Consider the following 23,819-nt stretch of genomic DNA (forward strand, 5'->3'; position numbering starts at 1 on the left):
ACTGGATCTAAGCTCTGCTTTTGATACAGTGGGCCATCACATTTTATTAAATAGACTTAGATACCTGGTCGGCCTCTCTGGTACTGTTCTTAACTGGTTTTGTTCTTATCTCACAGGCCGATGTTTTTATGTAAGTATGGATACATGTTCCTCAGGAACCCATGAAATTGAATGTGGGGTTCCTCAAGGCTCAATCTTAGGTCCACTCCTTTTTAATCTGTACATGCTTCCCCTTGGGGACGTCATCAGGAGGCACGGCATCAGCTTCCATAGTTATGCTGATGATACACAGCTATACATCGCCGTGTCTCCTGATGACTCAGGGCCACTTGATGCCCTTTTTAACTGCATTGTAGACATTAAGTCATGGATGGCAGAGAATTTCCTGCAGCTCAACCAGGACAAAACTGAGGTTTTAGTCATAGGTCCTGAAGGCCAGAGAGAGAAACTTTTACCAAAATTACAGGATATTAAACTAGCCGACTCTGTTAAAAATTTGGGCGTGATTTTTGACTCTGAGCTAAATTTTATCCCACATATTAAAAATATAACAAAAATAGGTTTTTATCACCTTAAGAACATAGCCAGAGTCCGCCCGTTTCTCTCTCAGGCCAGTACGGAGGTGCTAATGCATGCTTTTATATCCTGTCGTTTAGATTACTGTAATGCCCTGCTCTCTGGTCTTCCCAAAAAAAGTATTTTAAATCTCCAATTATTACAGAACTCAGCCGCACGTGTGCTGACGAGGACCAGAGGGCGGGAGCACATTACACCGGTTTTAAAGTCGCTGCATTGGCTCCCCGTCCGCTTCAGGATCGATTTTAAGATTCTCTTACTGGTTTTTAAATGTCTTAACGGCTTTGCCCCTTCTTATTTATCTGATCTGCTTTTACCATATCAACCCCCGCGGACCCTGCGGTCCTCCGGCACTGGCCTTTTAGCGAAACCAAAACCCAGAACAAAAACCCACGGTGAGGCAGCATTTAGCCACTATGGCCCCCACCTGTGGAACAGCCTGCCGGAGGGCCTCAGGACTGCGGAGACTGTTGATATTTTTAAAAGAAGATTAAAGACGCACCTTTTTAATCAGGCTTTTAACTAATATTGTTAAGCTTTTATTATGTTTTCATCCTTTTAGTCCTATTTTATGTTCTTATTCTTCACCTTTTAACTCCAGTGTTTTGTTTTTATCTTGTTAGTCCTATTTTATGCTCTTAATCTTCAGTTTTTAACTCCAGTGTTATGTTTTATCTTTTAGTCCTATTTTATGGTCTTAGTCTTTAGCTCCAACTCCAGTGTTTCCTCAGGGGGGTCCTCCACACTGGGGGCTGTTTGGGTATGCTGAGGGGGTGCCATCCTTGGGTCCCTTCGACACGGCCGGCTGGGGGGTTCCTCCCTTTAATGTGGGGGTCCGCCCGTCTAACGGAGTCGGAGGGCCCGGGTGCTGGTCCTCCGATGGCACGGCCTGCAGCTTCTCCCAGTGTGGACGGCCCCAAAGGTGGCGTTTCCTTGTTCCTCAGTACCATGCCATGTCTCCATACTGTGGGTGATTGTGTGCTTGCGTGTGTGTGTGTGTGGGTGGATGGGTGTGTGTGTGTGTGTGTGGGTCTAGTATGGAGGGTGGGAAGGAGGGGCTTTCTTTTTTCTTCATTGTTTTCCTTTTTAATTGTGGTAATTGTTTTAATTCTGGAAAGCACTTTGTGTTGCATCTCCTTGCAGGAAAAGTGCTCTACAAATAAAGTTGATTTGATTTGATTTCATAATGATGACTGTTATTATTATTATGCCTGGAGTCAACCACAAACCATTCATTCATTCATTCATTCATTCATTTTCTACCGCTTTTTCCTCACGAGGGTCGCGAGAGTGCTGGAGCCTATCCCAGCTGTCTTCGGGCGAGAGGCAGGGTACAACCTGGACTGGTCGCCAGCCAATCACAGGGCACATATAGACAAACAACCATTCACACTCACATTCATACCTATGGACAATTTGGAGTGGCGAAATAACCTAGCATGTTTTTGGAATGTGGGAGGAAACCGGAGTACCCGGAGAAAACCCATGCATGCACAGGGAGAACATGCAAACTCCACACAGAGATGACCGAGGGTGGAGTCGAACCCTGGTCCTCCTAGCTGTGAGGTCTGCGCGCTAACCACTCGACCGCCCTGCCGCCCACCCGTGTTATTATTATGATAATAATGATGACTGTTATTATTATTATGCCTGGAGTCAACAACAAACCAGAAGTGATTAATTAATGAATTAATCTTTAAAAATCTGTATTAGAGTGCAGGAGAGATGTTCAAACCGTGAGCCAGGGAGGGATGACTGTGTATGGAAAAATGTACAGCTAATTGATAGTGCTGATCGGTATCAGTATCTGCCAATCTCACTCATGGATGATCCATCCGTATTGGAATCGGCAGCATAAAACCCTGATGGGAACATCTCTATTTTACGTTCAGAAATCAATGTGAAATAATTATAAATGATGAATGAAATGGATAAATGAACATATGACATAATTTTTTACCTTTATATTACTCTTGTTGGTAAAGACGGCGAGGAAGGGAGAGAGAGGAAGGGATCCACACCGGCAACAACATCTCAACGTATTTAATCATTTTCATTAAATACGGCAAGATGCAACATACAACTAACTGTTTGTTATGTGCCGAGACACGAGACAAAATAATCTTCAAAAAGCGTGGTTTGTCACTCGTGTGTTCTCTGGACAGTGAGTATGACTTTGGTGATAATTTAGGTTCTAAGTTCTGACTTCCATTAAAACTCAACTGACCCGAACGGAACTGGTTCGTACACCGAGGACTTCCTGTATTTTGGGGCTAACAAGAAGTTTAAAAGGAGCTACTAGTCAGATTCAGTTACCCTCCATGACTGTGATCCAGGCCACCACCATGTCAGTGACTGCGAGTGAGGACAGAAAACCAAGTGAGACAGAGACAAACACACATGGAGACAGGATGCTGGTGATGACAGGTGATGAGACATCAACAGAAATAAAAATCAATGAAACTTTTAAACACCAGGACCAGACCAAGTCCTCAGGCTTACCCTCTCCGGCGTTGTAGGCCAGAATGGAGCGAGTCCTCATCTGCTTGCCCTCAATGGTTTTACTGGAGCAGGTTTGGGAGCAGGTGGACCAGGTTGTCCAATCGCTGAGAACGCAGTCCCTGGAGCAAGGCACCTCACAGGCTACGGGCTCTGGAGGCGGCGTGGACGAGCACAGACTTTTGTCCACCGCCTCTCCTGAGGAGGACCATTTAGCAAACAAAACAAAAAAACAAACAAAACAAACTTAGTAACAATGTGATACTTTGGCCTTCAGTTCTTTCCATATTGATTGGACAGTTATGAACATGTTTAGGATGGCAAACATGACCAAGTTCAGAGCTCTTGCAGATGTCCTGCACGTTATATGAAATGTTTTAGTGACATTTGGTTGGTTGGGGAGCCAGAACTTCATATTTCTTTTTCCTCACTTTTAAATAAATGTATTTCAGTTAAAAAACGAAAGAAAACAACCCCGACTGCAAACTAATTCTATCTTTACAACACTTTACAATTTACATAAAACACAAATACATGATTAAAAATAATAATAATAAAAACAATATTATTTTAAACTAAAACAACATCAACACAAAATGTACATAAAATAAGTTACAATAACAACAACCTTTATCATTGTTAATGGCACTCATCATCATTACCATCACCATCATTATCACTAATAATAATAATAATAGCAGTCACAAAGTCTTACCCTTGCATTGCATCTCACAAGCTTAACAAGCTCCCCAGAGCACACCACTGTAGCCATTATTCATTCATTCTATATATTCCGAAACCATACATTTTTATTCACACAAGGAAGAAAACATATATTTTAAGTTTATTTAGTAGTTAAAATTTAAATTTACAAAACGGATCCCAGATTTCAAGATAATCTGACTCACTTATATCTAATCTAAATGTACTTTTTTCTACTGCACCTCATTTCGGATACCTATATCAACTGATACCAATACAATCCAATGAAATGATGTTGGCAACGATACCGTTTAGAAAGTTGCACATTTCTATGTGGCACAAACATCTGTATGAGAACGAAGTGCAAAATATGGAATGCAGCACTCATACATATAATTAAATTATAAACGGGGCTCAAAAGAGGGCCACTGCGAATTTTGTAAGGAGGAAGTTGCACAAGCTGTTAGCTGTACAAAGTGAGTGTGACCAATCACAGCGGAGTGGGCATGTCCAGAGGCGGGCCAGGGATGAAATAAATTAAAACATCATCCGAGGAAATACCGCTGGAATAACTGCAGATTCTGGACGCTCTAGAAAGCTTTCTGTGCGGGTCGTCTGTGTAAGGGGCCAAAGGGCCAAAAAGGGAGGGAAGGAGGGAGGGAGGGAGGAAGGAAGGAAGGAAGGAAGGAAGGAAGGAAGGAAGGAAGGAAGGAAGGCCTTCCTGCCTGCCTTAGCTAGCTTTTGTCATGTGGAGCGAGTCATCGCTTGCGTGCCGATATCGTCGACAGAAATAATGAAAACTAATTTCTATGGCGATATCAGCCGAGGCATCCCCATCACAGGTTCATATTCATCACATGGCATTAAATAACAGCAGCACTCAGCAACACAAACTACTTTCACTTTCAGTGATGGCTGGTCCAACATCCTTGGACAAGAAATAATTCAGAACACTTCACATGTGTCCGGCATATTGACATGACAGCTGATTTGGAACAGCTTTATGGACAAAATGTAGATTTCTTTTTCTATTGATGCACTCTCCATATTTGAGTGACACTGAATAAGGAAAAAGATGCATGTGGGATTTACACTGCAGCCTATGAATTATTAATAGTGCTGCCACCGAAGCAGCCATAACTGGATCATGTCAAGTCAGCATGTGAGGCTTCTTGCGCTCGGGAATTGGCATGGGGAACCTATTTTTGTTTTTTTTTTTGTATTTCTATGACTTTTGTCAATGATGTTAAGTTAATGGTTACAGGTAAGTTCATTTAGAACATGTTCAGATTTTGACATGAAGTTGTATGACATCCCCATCAGCAGTGTAGTCCATCAACGGTGACTTACCCCGTAATTGTCCTGTCAGATTCGATGTCAGAGTTCGGTGATGAGAAACATAGTTGTGGTTAGTTATTGGGGTTATTTAAGTAAAGAGTTTGGCTTCTCAAAACAGAGCAATACATCTGCATTACAAAAACGCCTCCCCAAAAAAATCAAAATACTTTCTCTGACACCGTATGAATGCCCACTATTGGCTGTTAATTGTGATGAAGATGCATTTGCCGCCACGGCACAGCCATCTTGTTTATGTATGTGTTCCAGATGCAAGGGTTGCAGCCTTTTTCGCCAAATGTATTTCTCTTTCAAACTCATGTTTTTTTGAGAAGCCAAAGTTCAAAGAACCGGAACTACATTTCTCATCAACAAAATCCAACTAGAACTGGGCTCACAGGACCAAGTCCCACACAGACACTCAGTTCACAATACGGGATGACACATGTAAGGTACATAAAAGATAAGGTAACATGGTTTAAAAATAACAGTTTAAAATGTATAAATATGGTTAGAGCATGTAAGAGTAGTAATAGTTCATGTCATACATATAAAATTCAGTTGTAAAAGAAAAAAAGACACCTTACTATTTTTTATATGTTTGTGTCTAAAATAACCAAATCTCCATTGTTGGCGTTTGGGTGTAATACCGCAAAGTCCACTAGGGGGTGCTAGCAGCGATGGTGGTATAGAGTAGGTGACAAAACGACAGAGGAAGAATAAATCCTGAGGGTGAATATAGTGTAATATCTGTGACTTTGTGTGTTGGGCCTTTAAGAGGGCGGGGCTTGGAAAGTGACAGCGCCACGTCACAAGTGAGAGAGTGAGACTGGGTGTGACGCTAGGTGGGTGAGGGTTGGGAGAGAGCGCGAGCGAGGAGCGAATGGCGTGCGTGTGTTGGCGTGGGTTGTGGCCCACAGCAGCCCAGGTGTGAGTGAACTGTTGACTGCTATTAATGAAGCGATTGAAGTGCATCGGTGACGTGAGTGTCTTCCTTACCACAACCAGGAGCATTACATTGGTGTCAGAAGCTTTGGTATCTACCCACTGCCTGGCCGCTGTTGTGGTGTGGATGTTCGGCAATTTCGGCGCTCAAAGTAAAGTGAAGGAGGAAGTTGGTGAGTGTGTGATAGACATGCCTGACGTGTTCGACGCTCAAGCGACAGTAAAAGAGGAGGCGGATGGGCGTGTGGTCGGCATGTCTGAGGCAAAGTTTGCCGAGCACAGTCGCCATGAGGCCGGCGATTCGCGCCAAAATGAGCGCACAGCCGCTATGATGGAGCTGCGTCACGACGCAGAGTGGAGCAAACATGGTCGCGCCCATAAGTACATGTGGGACCTCATGAAAGCTCTGAAATTCTCCGGTAGGGGGAGTTGGGAGGCCTATAAAGCTCAGTTTGAGCTGGTGGCTGATGCTTCAGGTTGGCCGGAGAGGTTGAGGGCGCTGCTGTTGGCATCATCACTGACAGATGAGGCAACGTCCTGCTTGCTGCTGCTGAGCCCGGAAGAGAGGCTTAATTACTGCAAGCTGGTTGGCACGCTGCAGAGGCGCTTTGGGGTGTTTGATGTGAAGGACACCACACGATGTGAATTCAAGCACCGTGAGCAACAGCCAGGGGAGCCGCTCCGCTCTCTGGCCCATGACATCGAGACCCTGGTTCGGCGCGCCTATGCTGGGATGCCGGGCTCGATCCAGGACGAATTGATACGTGACCGGTTCGTTCAAGCATTAAGACCAGATGAGCTGCGCCTGCATGTCCAGCTCGCCCACCCGACAACCCTGGATGGGGCCCTCACGCTCGCCATGGAGAGAGAGATTGCAGCCAAGGGGGCGCTGCAGTCACCAGCCCACCCGGTTGTGGCTGCAAGTTTGGCGGGAAAGGCAGAAGAAAGGCCAGCATGGATGGAGGAACTGGTCTGTGCAGCAATGGCACAGCGCGAGGAAGGAGGTGATCGCCGCTCACGCCCTGTGATCTGCTGGGGTGTGGTCAACCAGGCCACCTGCTGCGCCACTGCCCCAAGTCCAAAGACCAGCGGGGAAACGGGAGGGGGCTCGTGTAGCCCGGATGGCACGGGCCCTTTCTGCTGTTAACCGGGAAGAGGAGGCCGTGCGTGGGGACCAGTATAACAACGGTGCAGCTGTTGTGACTGTGGGCGACCCCTGTCATGTTCGTGTGCAGGTTGGAGATGTTACCTGCATGGCCCTGGTGGATACTGGATCCTCAGCCACAATTGTGAGGTCTGACGTCGTCCCAGCGGGGACCGTTATAGAGCCGACCTCAGCCAAACTGAGAACAGTGACCGGTGAGACAGCACGGATGAAAGGCAAAGGAACATTCACGTTTGTCCTGGGGGGCCTCTCAACATCCTTTGTAGCCTGGGTGGCAGATGTGAGCGACCAGTGCATACTAGGCCGGGACTTCCTAAAGGCCACAGGATCTGTGGTGGACCTGGGAGCTGCGGTGATAATTTTGCCGGGAGGCAAGCATGTGAAGCTTGTTACTCCCACCCGACAGACTGTAGGTGTGGCCATTGACACCGCGTCTGCGCACATCGCGGAACAGCCATCGTTTTTAGGGTAGAGTCCGCTCGCCCGAAGAGGACCTGTGCCCAGGTGGGGGCAGCGTCATCAAGCCCACACACAGTGGAAGACCGGACGGAGCCGATCCGCTCCATTTGGGAAATGAACTGTGCTGGCCTAGACACGAAGCAGCGAGACCAATTGTGGAGAGTGCTGTGGGACTTCAGGGACATCTTTGCCTTCGATGAAAATGAGGTGGGCCTCACGCACCTTGTTGAACACCACATCGACACTGGGGATGCACGACCGATCAAGGTGCGGCCCCGTCGCCTGCCCATGGCCCAGCAGGAGGCGGCTGATAAAGAGATCCAGGCCATGCTGGAGGCGGGGATCATAGAGCCCTCTGACAGTCCGTGGGCATCTGGCGTTGTGATGGTCCCCAGGAAAAAGAGTGCCAGGCCGCGGTTCTGTGTGGACTACAGACCGCTGAATAATGTCACGAGGAAGGATTGTTACCCACTTCCTCGGGTGGACGAGACGCTGGACCTTGTGTCGGGGTCCGCGTGGTTCTCGTCGCTCGACCTGCGCAGTGGGTACTGGCAGGTCCCCCTAACCCCTGAGTCAAGACCAAAGACTGCATTCTGCACCACCAGGGGGCACTGGCAATTCAGAGTAATGAGTTTTGGACTTTGCAATGCACCAGGGACATTCGAGCGTCTGATGGACACTGTGCTTGCAAACATTCCCAGAAAGCAGTGTCTAGTATATCTGGACGACATCCTCGTCCATGGGAGGTCCTTCCTGGCTGCACTTGACTCCCTGAGGCTAGTGTTGGGGAGGATTGCAGCGGCTGGACTAAAACTGCATCCAGAGAAGTGCCATTTTATGCGGCGAGAGGTGGAGTTCATGGGCCACAGGGTGGATGCTAGTGGTATTAGCACACTGGAAGAGAAAGTCAGTGCTATCAGAGATTGGCCGGCCCCAAAAGACCAAAAACGGCTCAAGAGTTTCTTGGGACTCGCCTCATATTATCGGAGGTTCGTGAAGGGGTTTTCCTGCATCGGCGCACCCTTGTTTCGCCTACTCCAGAATGGCCAGGGCTATGCATGGACGCCAGAATGCCAAGAGGCGTTCGCCAAGCTCAAGGGAGCCCTCACGAACGCCCCTGTCCTCACTGCCCCAGACCCCGCCTTGCCCTTTGTGTTGGACACGGACGCTAGTAATGTTGGCATGGGGGCAGTGTTATCGCAGGTGGGGCCAGAAGGTGAACGAGTCATCGCCTACTTCAGTTGGGTCTTCAACAAGAGTGACCAGACGCGAACTGTTGGCTGTTGTGCTGGCAGCACGCCACTTCAAATACTACCTGTGTGGCGTGCCGTTCACCATCAGAACGGACCGTGCGGCACTGCAGTGGCTGATGACCTTCCGAGAACCGGAGGGCCAAGTGGCACGATGGCTGGAGGAGCTGCAGTCCTTCAACTTCAGCGTGGTCCATCGGGCTGGTGTTCAGCATGCCAACGCTGACGGGCTTTCACGTCGGCCTTGTGCGGTGGACGGCTGCAGCTACTGCGACAGGCAAGACGCCAGAGAGAGGGAGCTGCGCGGTGACGAGTCAGCTGGTGAGCTGTCGTGCTGCACGTTGGAGGCGGTGGATGCTGCTGCATGGGCGGACAAGCAGGAAGAGGATGCCGACCTGAGGCCAGTGCGGCGCTGGCTCGAGAGCGGCAGGAGGCCGCCCTGGGAGAGCGTGATGGGACTATCGGTGGGCACCAAAGGCCTGTGGAGCAAGTATGCAGGATGGCGTGCTGCAGCGTGCGTGGAAGGAGCCAGCCACCGGGGAGGAGAGATGGCAGGTGGTGGTGCCTGTGTCCCTCAGGGAAGCGGTGCTGAGGGCGTGTCACGGGGGAACCGGCTCTGGCCACTTTGGGAGCACAAAGACCCTCAAAAGACTGCGCCAGGGATTCTACTGGGGACAGCACCGGCGGGATGTAGAGGACTTCTGCCGGCGCTGTGACGAGTGTGCAGCGTACAAGGGGCCTCAGGACAGGTCGCTTGCAGCACTCCATCAGCAAGCGGTTGGGGCGCCCATGGAGAGGGTGGCTGTGGACGTTATGGGTCCTTTTCCTGAGACGGAGAGAGGGAACAAGTATGTTCTGTGTGCGATGGACTACTTTACGAAATGGCCGGAGGCTTATGCGCTGCCAGACCAAGAAGCAGCGACAGTGGCAGATGCACTCCTGGAGGGCATGTTCAACCGGTTTGGCACTGCAGACATTCTCCACAGCGATCAAGGCAGGAATTTCGAGTCCAGAGCGTTTGCTGCCCTGTGTGAGTGTCTGGGCATGGAGAAGACCCGCACCACGCCCCTGCACCCGCAAAGTGATGGCCTGGTGGAGCGGTTTAATCGCACCATGCAACAGCAGCTGGCCATCCTCACCTCTAACCATCAGCGGGATTGGGACCAGCACATTCCGCTGGTGCTGATGGCCTACCGCTCAGCTGTCCAGAGTTCCACAGGTTGCACCCCGGCCTTGTTGATGTTGGGCCGGGAGATCCGTACACCGGCGGAGTTGGCGTTTGGGAGACCGCCAGACAACCCAGAGGACCGCCCCGGACCAGAGTATGCCCGGAAATTGCAGGACCGGTTGGAGGCGGCACATTCGTTTGCTCGGGATCAACTGGAGAAGGCTGGTATGAGGCAGAAGAGGAACCATGACATGCGCAGCAAGGGACGTGACTTCCTGCAGGGTGAGCTAGTTTGGTTTACACGCCCAAGCGGAAAAGAGGACGATGCCCAAAACTGGACAGTCACTGGGATGGACCATGCAGGGTGCTTGAGCGGGTCGGGGAGGTTGTTTATCGGGTTCCGGTTCTCCCGAGAGGCAGAAAAGTTGTCCTGCACCGGGACAGGTTGGCACCGTACAGGGGCCGGGACATTCCCCAGTTTGAGGTGGGGCCGGCTTCACCGGCTGGCTCGGAACATGCGGTGGATCCCAGTTCCCCAGATCCCATTGCTGTTGTTCCTGTTGAGCCGCCAGCACCACCTAGTGACGGACAGGTGTCGAGCCAGGGCCGGCCCCGGAGACAGAGGTGCAGGCCACCTCGGTTCAGGGATTTTGTTGTTGACCCCTCGGGGCGAGGGGCTTATTAAGGGGGGGACAGTGTAATATCTGTGACTTTGTGTGCTGGGCCTTTAAGAGGGCGGGGCTTGGAAAGTGACGGTGCCACGTCACAAGTGAGAGAGTGAGACTGGGTGTGACGCTAGGTGGGTGAGGGTCGGGAGAGAGCGCGAGCGAGGAGCGAATGGCGTGCGTGTGTTGGCGTGGGTTGTGGCCCACAGCAGCCCAGGTGTGAGTGAACTGTTGACCGCTATTAATAAAGTGATTGAAGTGCATCGGCGACGTGAGTGTCTTCCTTACCACAACCAGGGGCATTACAATACGTCAAGTCATCGTGGATTGTCTTCCTCATTCTGTACCACAGGTTGGTATAAAGTAGAAATAATTTATGCAAACGACTGTAAAGATTGTAGAAAGTTGCTAAAGTAAACAGCTGACTGCAAAGTGGTTTGTTATAAATGTTTTGTAGTGCATTTGAGCACATGTGAAATGGCTAATGCTAGCAGTCCTTAATGTATGGTGAATAGCATTAAGCAGGCTAACTGCAATATGTGAAATGTGTTACTGATAGTATTGATGTATACATTTCACTAAAGATATGTGAAATGTATACATTGGCTGTGGAAATTGTCACTAGATAGACATTTAAAGACAATGTCTTAACGTCACAAATGTTTAGCTGTTCAAATGGTTGTTTAACCAATAATGCTGGAAACAAATGGCCAACTGTTGGTGTAGTCATCTTGATATCTGAAGTGTTGTTATTGTTCTGAGAGGAAGAATAAATCCTGAGGGTGAATATATGTCAAGTCATCGTGGATTGTCTTCCTCATTCTGTACCACAGGATTTTCAAGGCATACAACCCCTCCAGGTGGTGGAGGGGCAACACACACAAGATTGAGTCTACGAGAATTAAGACAAGACAACATTTTAACGTTACTAAGCTAAAAAAAACGACGCAGCCTTTAACCTTTCCTTGGTTGAGTTGTAATTCCAAGCAGATCAGCGGGATCAAGAAGCAAATACGTCAGAGCGCGTGCGTGACTTGAACTACAATGAGTGAGGAGAGGTGTGGAAATAAGATGTTCCTCCGCCAGAGTGCAAAGAAGAAACATCCGTCAGGCTGAGCAGGCATCGGAGAAGCATCAATCGTTCATCTCTCTATTTCTTTCATTTATCAACCTTCATTTGTTGTCTGGGCTGTGCTCCCTGCTCTTTTCCTGATACTCTCCCTTAGAAAAACACTGCTAACAGCGCAGTGAAAAATCTCTCCACCGGAAACTCCCCCCAAAAAAACAAACAGATGAAATCCATTTTCATCAGTTGAGAGATGGAAGGTAAGTGAATCAATCATTCCAGTTTGTCTTTCTCCTGTGTGTCCACCAGCGTGCTGCGTGAAGTGGGATTTGTGGGAGACTTTGGTAGGACAAACCAATTCGTCTGTCGTGTGTTTGTGAATAAAACTGACTGAATGGAAGAAAAAGGCAACTAGATAAAAAAATAATGTAGCACAGCTGTCTTACATGTTTCCACAGCCATCACCCCCATCATAAATTACATTTCTAGCCACACTATAAAGTAGTGAGAGACGCTGAGACGATGCTTTGATTTAACGCGAGTAAAATTTCATTGCTCATGTAGAGATCAGCAAGGCCAAGAGGAAGATAGGAGTCAGCGTTATGGTGGGAGTCTAGTGGAGGAAATGTTAGTGTCACTGGGAGAGACCCTATGCGACATTAAACACGTCAAAGCAGCTCCGCTATAAAATGTGAATCAACATTCAGCCATTCATTTTTTATAACACATTATAACATGGACTGATCACCTGTCAATCACAGAACGGACACTATGGATGTTGAATGATGCCACTGTAGTGAATTTTGGTGTTGGTGCTGGATTAACTTTGAAGCCGGTAAACTGACTCAACACCAGTTTCATTTTCCATTGTCCTGGGGAGCCTTGTCCTTAAAGGGGACCCTTTGTATTGAGTTGTGCATTCCTATAGAGCAGTGATTTTCAACCACTGTGCCGCGGCACACTAGTGTACCTTGAGAAACCGTCAGATGTGCCGTGAGGAATTATCCAATATCACTTTTTATATTTAACATTTATTCATCATCATTTGCAAATATTATGTCAATAGCCATTATGTCAATAATATACATGGACCCAAATATTCCAATTGCATTTGGTTTATTTGCTCAAACGGAAAGAATTGAACAGGGATGGAATATTCCTTTAACCAATCCGATTGAGGTATCTTGTACCTGCTCAAACGGAAAGTTGTCAGGGTGCCTTCTTCTTCGTGGTGTTTTTCTTCTTCTGTTGTTTATTGGCGGTTGGCAAGCAGCTTTCGTGTGCATTAGCGCCATCTGTGGAACAGAATCTAAACCCTTCTATATGCCATTCACAAGTCCACTTTTATTAAAAAAGAAAATATATATCTATATAAAACATGTCCTGAGTTTAATTATAAAATATTAGCAAGATTGAATTTGATCTTTTCCTGTTTAAATTGATCCCGGGTGCGTTCTTTCAGCGCATGCTCAGATATGACGTAACACGCAGCTCCAGACGTTCTTCACTTTTAAAAATGGAGGCCAGCAATCGGCACTGGACTAAGCAAAGTTTTTTTTTTATTCAAACTAAATTTCAAGACTGGACAGACAAAAAACTGGCAATATTCCAACAAGTGAAAGAAAAACTTGGGGAAGCCGGTATCACGTGATGTTGATGTTTACGTTTTACTGGGCATGCCCTATTGACTATTCCGTTTGATTTTCACGGCGCATGTAGACAAGAGATTGGAATATTCCTTTCTATGGATACCATTGTTTCCCGAAAGGTCATTCGGAAAGAGAAAAAGTGGTGATGTAAAAACGTGGCTACTGTGGAGTGTCTGTGGTGTAAAGACTGGCAGAGCAATGTAATATTGGTCCGTGTGGCAACACCTACCTTGTTCCTCCGATAGACTTATTGATGCACGTGTGAGGTTGTGGTGACATTTTTTAACATTTTTGGTTAGTGGTGTGCCACAAGATTTTTCCAATGTAAAAACATGCCGTGGCTCAAAAAAGGTTGAAAATCACTGCTATAGAGCACCTACACATGATAACCAGCACACAAAGCCTTATAGTTCTGCACCTATTCCAGCTGTATTTCCAAAATGGTCTGTTTTAATGTATTCCACCCACGGCCTGCCTCTGGACACGTCCACTGTCATTGGTCACACACCTCAAGTGCTTCCTAACTACAAACAAACCCCACTTTCTAATCTAGCAAGAGGAGGATGAAGCATCTCATCACCATTGTCTTTTGACAGAATGATTAAAAATAATAAACAGGAATTAAACAGTTGCTCAATGAATGTTACTTCTTACATGACATCGGTTTACAATGAAACTAGTTTGATGCCGTAAAGGGGCGGGTCACGACTAGCTACGTTTTCATTCATTCAACAATAGCAAGTTAGCTAGTCAAAATAAGGCATTACTCTCCTCCGACCACTACCACTCCTACCTTGGTCTTTCTTTTGCTCTCTTTAATTTCTTAAGTGTGTAATTTATTTGTTTGGAAGACCGAAAAAAACCCACAGCGGCCAACTCGGCTCTGGTGCGTTTTGGCCGGGCTCTTGTCGCTGTTTCAAATTTTTCCTGCACTTCAGCGGATGTCCAAATAGACTGGAGACAGCAGGCTCCCTCTGGTGTCTATATGTTTTCGTAGCGTTCAATCAAATCACTAATCTCTAATAAAAGTAAAAATATTTATTTTTTGCAATAATTGCAGCAGCAGGAAAAAGGCAACTCAGGAAGCAAAAGGACAAACTATAATGATGCCACAAAGGGAGAAGCACACACCTGAACTAAATACACACTGAAATTAGGGACAGGTGTGGGTGATTAGGGCAACCAAGGCAGACACGGGAAAACAGGAAGTCATATACAAAATAAGAGCGCGCAAAACGGAAACCAAAGCCCAAGAAGGTAACTCAAACTCAAACTGTCACGTGAGAACCCACACAGGGCGTGACAGACTGCAGAGGCACTGAGCTAATAGAATGAATCTAAGGTTGTAATAATACTATCTAACACATCAAAGATCATTTAAAGTCCACAAGAAATCTTGCTGTACGTGTTCAGTGATTTCTTAATCACTGAAGACAATTTGGATTCTTTAAAGATGCTAGCATACTGAAGGTACACTACACACAAGTTTTCATAGCAATCAAAGAGAATTGACTTGTGTTTTCGCAAAACAACAATAATAATTTGTTTCATTTTCTACCGCTTATCCTCACGAGGGTCGTGGGGGTGCTGGAGCCTATCCCAGCTGTCTTCGGGTGAGAGGCAGGCTACGCCCTGGACTGGTCACCAGCCAATCATGGGGCACATATAGACAAACAACCATTCACACTCACATTCATACCTATGGACAATTTGGAGTCGCCAATTAACCTAGCATGTTTTTGGAATGTGGGAGGAAACCGGAGTACCTGGAGAAAACCCACACATGCACAGGGAGAACATGCAAACTCCACACAGAGATGGCTGAGGGTGGAATCGAACTCCTGGCTGTGTGGGACCGCTCCTGGCTGTGTGGCCTGTGCGCCAACAACTTGTCCAGAAGATAATAATAATTTGATTAATATTTCCCCAAGAAACGTAACTTGCAGTTTGAATAAACATCAAAAAACGATTTAGAGTTCCAAAGAACATACTGTGAATGTTTTTCACGTCAAAGGCAATTTAGTCTTTAGAGAACCGAGAACTTGATAAAAAATGAACTGAACAAACCCACAACCTTCATGCTGTGAGGCAACAATGCTAACCATGCTAACCTTGAATGCCTGTGATGTCATCATCAATCAAAAAGGTCTCCATGACAACAAAGGACGGCGTCTCACCATTGCTGTTGACACACCGGACCTGTGTCAGCTGTGTGCCGGGCCCGCACGGCCTCTGCTCGTCGGGGACGCAGCGGTCCAACCCCATCAAGTCCCAGTCGTAGCAGCTGGGCTCATCGCAGGGCAGCCCCTCCACCAGGTGCGGGCAATTAGCGGGACCCCCTGTTGGCTCGTTGGTGATCTGGCGCCTCCTCAGTTTGAAACCTGCAGCACGGACACGCGATGTTCTTACCTTTGACTCCATGCTATGTTTCTCATGTGTTTAACAACACCCCATCAGTGCAGCCAGATGGCAGGATTATAGCTGGAATGGAATAGCAATTACATGCTACTACCAGGCTACTATCATCATATATTTTTATTCTGCTGCTTTATTTAGGCTGGGAATATTCAAGCAATAAAAGCAAGTTTGATAAAGCTTTTCCAGGCAGGCTGACATGATGGAGATTGCATGTTAATAAACATTTTCATTATCAATAAAGTTTAAACGGTATCATAAGTCACAGTTTTAGATGGCCCATAAGGAGCTTTTACTACACTGTAAAAAGTGAACACTAAATCTTTTACGATCAATGATTCTCTGGGTTACATCTGTGGTTTTTAGTGCATTTAGTCCAAATCATCCTTCATCCATGGGTGTTGTTGCTGGAAACTGAGATGTCATATGAGGACATATGAGGGTGAGACTATTGGAAAGTTGTTTAAACAAATCTAACTCGCTCGTAAGGACGGGAGGCACCTTTCTTTCCCGCCTGGTCGTCACAGTTCTCGAAGGTGCACGGCCCCCAGGCCCCCCACGGCGACACCTGGCACTCGATAGGACACGGTACCTGGCACAGCTGGGACCGCTCGGGAATGGGACCCTCGCACAGCCAGTTCTCCACCGGGCGTGACGCTGCAGGAATGAGCAGAAAACCAATTTAGCTACAAACACTGGAGGATACTTCAGGTCTTTCCAGGCATTTTATTTGGATTCTTTCAGACAGTACAGAAGAATAAAAACAAAGTAAACACTGATATGCCTTTTTTGTGTTAACTATCTCCCTGGTAGCGTGTCAGAATGATAAATTAGCAGCTGGCATCTTGCTGTGGAGGCTCAGCATGCAGCAGCAGCAGCAAAGGTGCAGAGAGTGTGTTGTTGTTGGTGCATGTTTATTCCACCAGGTCTAATTTGGCATCTGCACGCTGCTAGGCTGCCATGTTGGATTTACACAACATGTTCTTTACCCAACATGCAACGGGTGGGTGTGAAAGTGCATCTAACATAATCCACCAGGAAAAAGAAAGTCATCCAGTATTACCCAGAATCAGTATCTGGTTCCGACACAAGAGTAATTCATGTATAAAAACAGAGTTCCCAACCATGAGTTAAGTGTGTTCTCAAGTGTGGTCAGCAAACGTAGCTAGAAGAATATCAGCAAAGCCAGAAGAGTATCAGCAAACTTGGCCAAAAATGTATCAACAAATGTAGCAAGAAGAGTAACATACAACATAGCCAAAAGACTATCAACAAAACCAGAAAAGTATCAACGAACTTAGCCCAAAAAGTATCAGCAAATGTAGCGAGCAGAGTAACATACAACATAGCCAAAAGACTATCAGCAAAACCAGAAAAGCATCAACAAACTTAGCCCAAAAAGTATCAGCAAATGTAACTAGAAGAGTAACATAGAACGTAGCCAAAAGACTATCAGCAAAGCCAGAAGAGTATCAGCAAACTTGGCCAAAAATGTATCAACAAATGTAGCAAGAAGAGTAACATAGAACATAGCCAAAAGACTATCAGCAAAGCCAGAAGAGTATCAGCAAACTTAGCCAAAAAAGTATCAGCAAATATATCTAGAGGAGTAACATAGGATGTTGCTCAAAGACTATCAGCAAAAGTAGAAAAGAGATTCTGCAAATGTGGCTAGATGAATATCAGCAAACTTCGGTAGATGAATATGAGTAATTATCACATACTACAGTATTAATTGTCCCTGTGCCCTAGAAACCGCCCATGAATGATACGGGAAAAGGCCGAAATGATACTGTGTCAAAGCCCAGGGCAGTGATACTGATAAAATATAGAGTTTAACCATGTCCAGTATCAGCCCCCGTAGCTGTCCACTCAGAGCGCGCTGCTCTGGTATCGTGCCCGTGAAACAACCAATCAGAGAACAGCACACCAGTGCTTAGTGCCTAGTGCTTCTCCAGTCACCAAAAAACCCAAACTTGATTAATGGAACTTTAATTGTCAGACATTGATAAGATAAGACTGTTGATAAAATATTATTGTTGAAATATTTTTGCAATTGTTGTGTTTACACTGTTTAGATATAATACATGTAATAAACATTAAAGAACATTTTCTGGAAACAAAATGGTCTTTTGATTAAATAGTACGTGATAATAAGCTCATGATTAAATAGTACGTGATAATAAGATCATCACATGGTTTGTCTGGTATCAGGCCCAGTATCATGCCCCCGCTGATACTGATACTTGGGGGCATGATACCTGGCCTGATACCAGACAAACCATGTGATAACCTATAAATGTAGCCACAAGAGTATCAGCAAACATAGCCAAAAGAGCATCAGAGAACATAACTGTCACCACACTTGCACTGCAGCAGTCCTCACTCGCCACAGAAAACAGTTGAGCATAACAAACTGGAGACACGACACTCGGGCTTTTTGCTCATTGGCTAGTGCTGCTCCACTCTTCAACCCTGCGCTGGAACAGGTGAGTTCTATTTCATGATTTTCCTGTGGAAAAGATTGTTTTGGAGGTTGACGAGGCTCCCAGAACAGATCGTGTTCGACTTCAGCTGTACTTGTGAAAGTAAAATACTGCTCTATGAAATATTTCTTAAGCAGGCGGGGAAGCGCTGATCTCCATTTCTTCCCTTTTTCTTCTGTTTTGCAATTCCCGCTTTTAAAAAATGATATATATAAATAGCACTGGTGTGTTGCGAACGCTCCTGCAAGACATGTGGAAGCTTAAAGACAAATAGAAGAGCAGGAGAGCTGAATCATAATCCTCCTCCCCACTGCACAGGAGAGACGTCAAGTGGGGGGATGGGGAAAGGGATATGGCTTTTGAAATGCAAAAGAGCTCCTAATTCTTGTAAATAATTCCTCTCATAAACACTCTCCGTGTCAAACGATGGCTTTGCCGAGGCGCTGTTAATCCTCGCCTCATTAGAGGAGTACAACCTAACAATTCATCTCATTCTGGACTGTTTGTTCTTACACTCTGATGCTCTTCTGAGAGATCAAGCGAGAAGCAGCAAGTTCACGTTTTCGCTGTGTTCAACCAACACGTCTGCTCGTTTGCATTTATTTTTAGGGAAACGGGTAAGGAAGAGGAGGACAGGTGAGGAAGCAGAGGCAAGCAAAAAAACTTCTTTAAACAGTAGAATATCTGGGCCACAAAAAATTTAATATTTCAAGAATTTTTATGACATTTATGATAAAACTTGCAATATTACAAGAATAAAGTCGTACATGTATGAGAAAAAAAGACTGTGTCATCTCTCGCTTCAGGAAAGCTTTTACTTATAACATGGCAGCAAAACAGAGCAGTTGACCATAAGTATGGCGCAGCGCCGCTTACCCATGCCTCCATCCCCCCACGCCTCCATCCCCCCCACCGGCGCAAGTGGCAAACAGGGAAGAAGAGAAGGCGTGAGAGGGTTTAACACAGTTGAGTATAATCTTAACCAATCAAATGAAAGCCTCTCATTGCCTTTAAATGCGTATCAGAGGTCACAATGCGCTGCGTGTTGGCTCATTTGGTTACTGATGGGGAGGGAGGGGAGGGTGGGGCAATCTGGCGTGTGTAGAAGTACAGTAAACCTCGGATATATCGGATTCAATTGTTCCCACTGGTTTTGTCCGATATAAGCGAAATCCGTTATATGCGTATACCGGAAAATGTCCGTTTTACGCATATATCGGATTTATATCCGGTATATGCGTAAATGGGATTTTATCCGTTCTAAAAAGGCACTTCCTTGACTATGTTTCCAATGTACCTGGACGCGCAGGCAACGCTGCAAACGCTGCAAATGACGTCGTATAGCGGCCTGTCACAATTCGGCGAATCGGAGCGCCACGATGCACGACCATCCGATATATGCGAGGGAAATTTAATGGAAATGCATTGGAACGGGACTGGAGATTTTGTCCGAAATAGGCGAAATCCGTTATAAAAAATCCGATATATGCAATGAATTTTTATTGGAAATGCATTACAGAAAAATTGATTCTTTTTTATCTGTCCGTTGTGAGCGAATTTCCGATATATCCGAGTCCGATATATCCGAGGTTTACTGTAGAACCACGGAGATCAGCGATGAGTGGAAGTGTCCTGTGCTTTTTTCTGGCAGAGTTTGACTTGTAAAATGTTGATTATTTGGGGGGGGCATTTATTTTGTAGAGCCATGGTTAGCATCATACTTTCAGCTGTCCTCAGGTTGAGTTCCCATTATGTGTGACGTCTTTGATCTGACATCAGGTGTCATGGGACCATATATCCATCCATCCATTTTCCTCCGCTTATCCAGGTCCGGGTCGCAGGGGCAGCAGTCTCAGTAGGGAAGCCCAGACTTCCCAGCCACCTCCTCCAGCTCCACCGGGAGGACACCAAGGCGTTCCCAGGCCAGCTGTGAGACATAATCCCTCCAGCGTGTCCTAGGTCTGCCCCGGGGCCTTTTCCCGGCTGGGCATGCCCAGAACACCTCACCAGGGAGGCGTCCGGACTAGATGCCCGAGCCACCTCAACTGACTCCTCTTGATGTGAAGGAGAAGCGGCTCTACTCTGAGCCCCTCCCGGATGGCTGAGCTCCTCACCCTATCTCTTAGGGTGAGTCCAGCTACCCTACGGAGGAAACTCATTTCATCCGCCTGTATCCGCCATCTCATTCTTTCAGTCATGACCCAAAGCTCATGACCATAGGTGAGGGTGGGAACATAGATCCACCGGTAAATTGAGAGCTTTGCCTTCCGGCTCAGCTCTTTTTTCACCACGACGGTCCGGTACAGCGACCGCATTACTGCCGAGACTGCACCGATCCGTCTGTAGACCTCACGCTCCCACTTTCCCTCACTCGTGAACAAGACCCCGAGATACTTAAACTCCTCCACCTGGGGCAGAACCTCATTCCCAACCCAGAGGGAGCACTCCACCCTTTTCCGATTGAGAACCATGGAGGTACTGAGTCTCATCCCAGACGCTTCACACTCAGATGCAAACCGTCCCAGTAAACGCTGAAGGTCACAGCCCGAAGAGGCCGTAAGAACCACATCATCTGCACATAGCAGAGATGAGTTTCCAAGGCCCCCGAACTGGACTCCCTCAACACCTTGGCTGCGCCTAGAACAGGGGTCGGCAACCTTTACTATGAAAAGAGCCATTTCACCCACTTGCCCACTAAAGAAAAATAGCCTGGAGCCGCAAAACGTTGTATGTTTAAAACAACATTGGAGGGGAAAAAAAAGACGAGTTGGAGTACTCTTGCTAGTACTGGAGATAAACTTTTGTTTTTAAATGAGCTCTAATTTATTTTTTAGAATCGTCAAATAACTCATTAATAATAATTAATAACTCAAATAACTCAAAGTATTACTCATTTCCCTTCATGTTAACCTGTCAGAGAGAACTGGATAGCATCCTGTCTGCTCATTCAGTCACCAGTCAGAACTCAGTCAGGATGCATTCATGGTCTCACACAAAGTTGGATTTTTGTAAACTCATAACAAAGACGTGCATTTTCACCACACGGGTGCTAAAAAATATTCAAGCATTGCAAAGGGAGCCGCAACAAAGAGGCTGGAGAGCCACATGCGGCTCTGGAGCCGCGGGTTGCTGACCCCTGGCCTAGAAATTCTGTCCATGAAAATTTTGAACAGAATCGGTGACAAAGGGCAGCCTTGACGTGTCTGCACTGTGCGCCGGTCAGCTAATTTGGGCTGGGTCACACTGCACCATCCTGCACCACCTTGCGACACTAAATTAGAGCCCAAAGTTCCAAATGTATTCTCGTAATATGACAAGTTTTTTTCTAATAAATTTACCACTTTATTCTTGTAATATTAGAAGTTGTCAATGTATGACTTTATTTTTGTAATATTATGTTTTTTTTCTTGTAAATTTAGGACTTTCACTTTTTTGTTTTTTTTTCCTCAATGTGGCCCCAACACTCTGTCATAGGAAAAAGATGGAGGGGAGGAAGACGGAAGAGTTCTCAACCAAACTAAAAGCACCTACCTGTGATCTGGAAGGACACAGACAGGAGGGGGGGGACACTAGGCTTCTGTTGCTTTTGGGTCTGAGCTGCTGGAATAAAAAGTGGGGGAGAGCGCTATTAACTACTAGCTATATGCTACGGGCAATAGCTGCTAGGTATTGACATTTAGCCATTAGCAATTACCTTCTAGCTATTAGCTGCTCGCTTTTAGCTATTAACTACTAGCTATTAGCTACTCGTCATTAGTTACAAACACAAAGCAGGGGAGCTGGGAGGTTCCAAATATGTGAAGAAAAAACTACACATGAGACGATTACATCTACGAGTTTTAAAAATGTGTAATGTAAACAAGATTTTCATTCAGCAGAGTCTGTGGCGGCACGGCGGTCGAGTGGTTAGCCCGCAGACCTCACAGCTAGGAGGACGAGGGTTCAATTCCACCCTCGGCCATCTCTGTGTGGAGTTTGCATGTTCTCCCCGTGCATGCGTGGGTTTTCTCCGGGTACTCCGGTTTCCTCCCACATTCCAAAAACATGCTAGGTTAATTGGTGACTCCAAATTGTCCATAGGTATGAATGTGAGTGTGAATGGTTGTTTGTCTATATGTGCCCTGTGATTGGCTGGCGACCAGTCCAGGGTGTACCATGCCTCTCGCCCGAAGACAGCTGGGATAGGCTCCAGCACCCCCGCGACCCTCGTGAGGAAAAAGTGGTAAAATGAGTCTGTGGCTTGGGTGTCCATCTGTGGGCCACAGCTCCTTCTTGATTTGTACAAAGTACAGTTGTCCGGCGCCACCTCGCTGTTCATATTTCACTACTTTACTCGATTATAGTTTGGTAAAAATATATATTATTTTGCAAGTCATGCTGTTTTGTGGTTGAATATTTGTTATTAGTAAAAGTATAAGAATATTTTAGCAAATGTTATATATTGTTTGACTAAATTAAGCATTTTCAAGTATAAAAATTGATTAATGAAGTAAAATACAAACAGAGTATTTTGAGGACGCATTCAAAGATGCGTTGTAGTATTCTTCACTGGTCACTAGCTGTCAGTAATGTTACTTTAATAATTTAGTAAGACACATACACACTGGACTTGATTGCCAGAACAACAGGCCGTTATTGCAGGTTTGAATGATCTCACAAAAGGCATAATAATCCCTACTAACAAAAACAAGGGCTTCTGTTACCACTGCAACCCAAGCCAAGCTAAAACTCAACTCTGAACCCCCGATGTCGCCTTCCTGTCCACTGGTCATGTGGATCCCAGAGGGAACCAATTTATCAACAATACACAAGAGTACCAGTCTTACTTATGTCTTCATTCATTCATTTTCTAGCGCTTTTCCTCACGAGGGTCACGGGGGGTGCTGGAGCCTATCCCAGCTGTCTTCGGGCGAGAGGCAGGGTACACCCTGGACTGGTCGCCAGCCAATCACAGGGCACATATAGACAAACAACCATTCACACTCACATTCATACCTATGGACAATTTGGAGTGGCCAATTTTTGGAATGTGGGAGGAAACCGGAGTACCCGGAGAAAACCCACACAAGCACGGGGAGAACATGCAAGGGGTGACAATTGAACCCTGGTCTCCTAGCTGTGAGCTGTCTGCGCGCTAACCACTCGACCGCCGTGTGGCCTACTTATGTCTTAAATGGCCTTTTAGAAAAATATTGTACTATACTGGGCAATATGGACGTAAAGGTGACTATCAGGGTTATTTCATGTCTAGAGGGCTCTAAAAGTCTTACAACACGTATTTATAGGGTCGTAACAGGTTTTATATGCTCTACCAAAATACTAATTCATAAATTAATTAACTTATCACGGTCATGTCTAGAACCAATTACTGTATAGGTATAACCCACCTCAAATGATGGTGTTGTCACAGAAAACAGAAGTGAAAACAGTCCAAATCCA

At 46.2% G+C, this 23,819-nt stretch overlaps 1 protein-coding gene across 8 annotated transcripts in view; it reads right to left on the minus strand.

Moving 5' to 3' along the window:
- Positions 1-23,819, minus strand: part of LOC131105049 (thrombospondin type-1 domain-containing protein 7A) — a 191,724-nt gene that overhangs the window by 74,534 nt on the left and 93,371 nt on the right. For 2 of the 8 annotated variants that reach the window (XM_058052751.1, XM_058052748.1), the window contains exons 5-9: positions 21,912-21,980; positions 16,396-16,551; positions 15,657-15,860; positions 3,079-3,273; positions 2,893-2,931 (exon numbers count right to left, since the gene is read on the minus strand). In XM_058052751.1, the coding sequence (XP_057908734.1) occupies positions 2,893-2,931; positions 3,079-3,273; positions 15,657-15,860; positions 16,396-16,551; positions 21,912-21,980 (663 nt within the window). The remainder of the gene's footprint in view (positions 1-2,892; positions 2,932-3,078; positions 3,274-15,656; positions 15,861-16,395; positions 16,552-21,911; positions 21,981-23,819) is intronic. The other 6 variants (XM_058052755.1, XM_058052753.1, XM_058052757.1 and 3 more) reach the window with 4 other exon arrangements.

This window comes from Doryrhamphus excisus, chromosome 17 (assembly GCF_030265055.1).
Source record: "Doryrhamphus excisus isolate RoL2022-K1 chromosome 17, RoL_Dexc_1.0, whole genome shotgun sequence".
NCBI classification, from domain to species: domain Eukaryota; kingdom Metazoa; phylum Chordata; class Actinopteri; order Syngnathiformes; family Syngnathidae; genus Doryrhamphus; species Doryrhamphus excisus.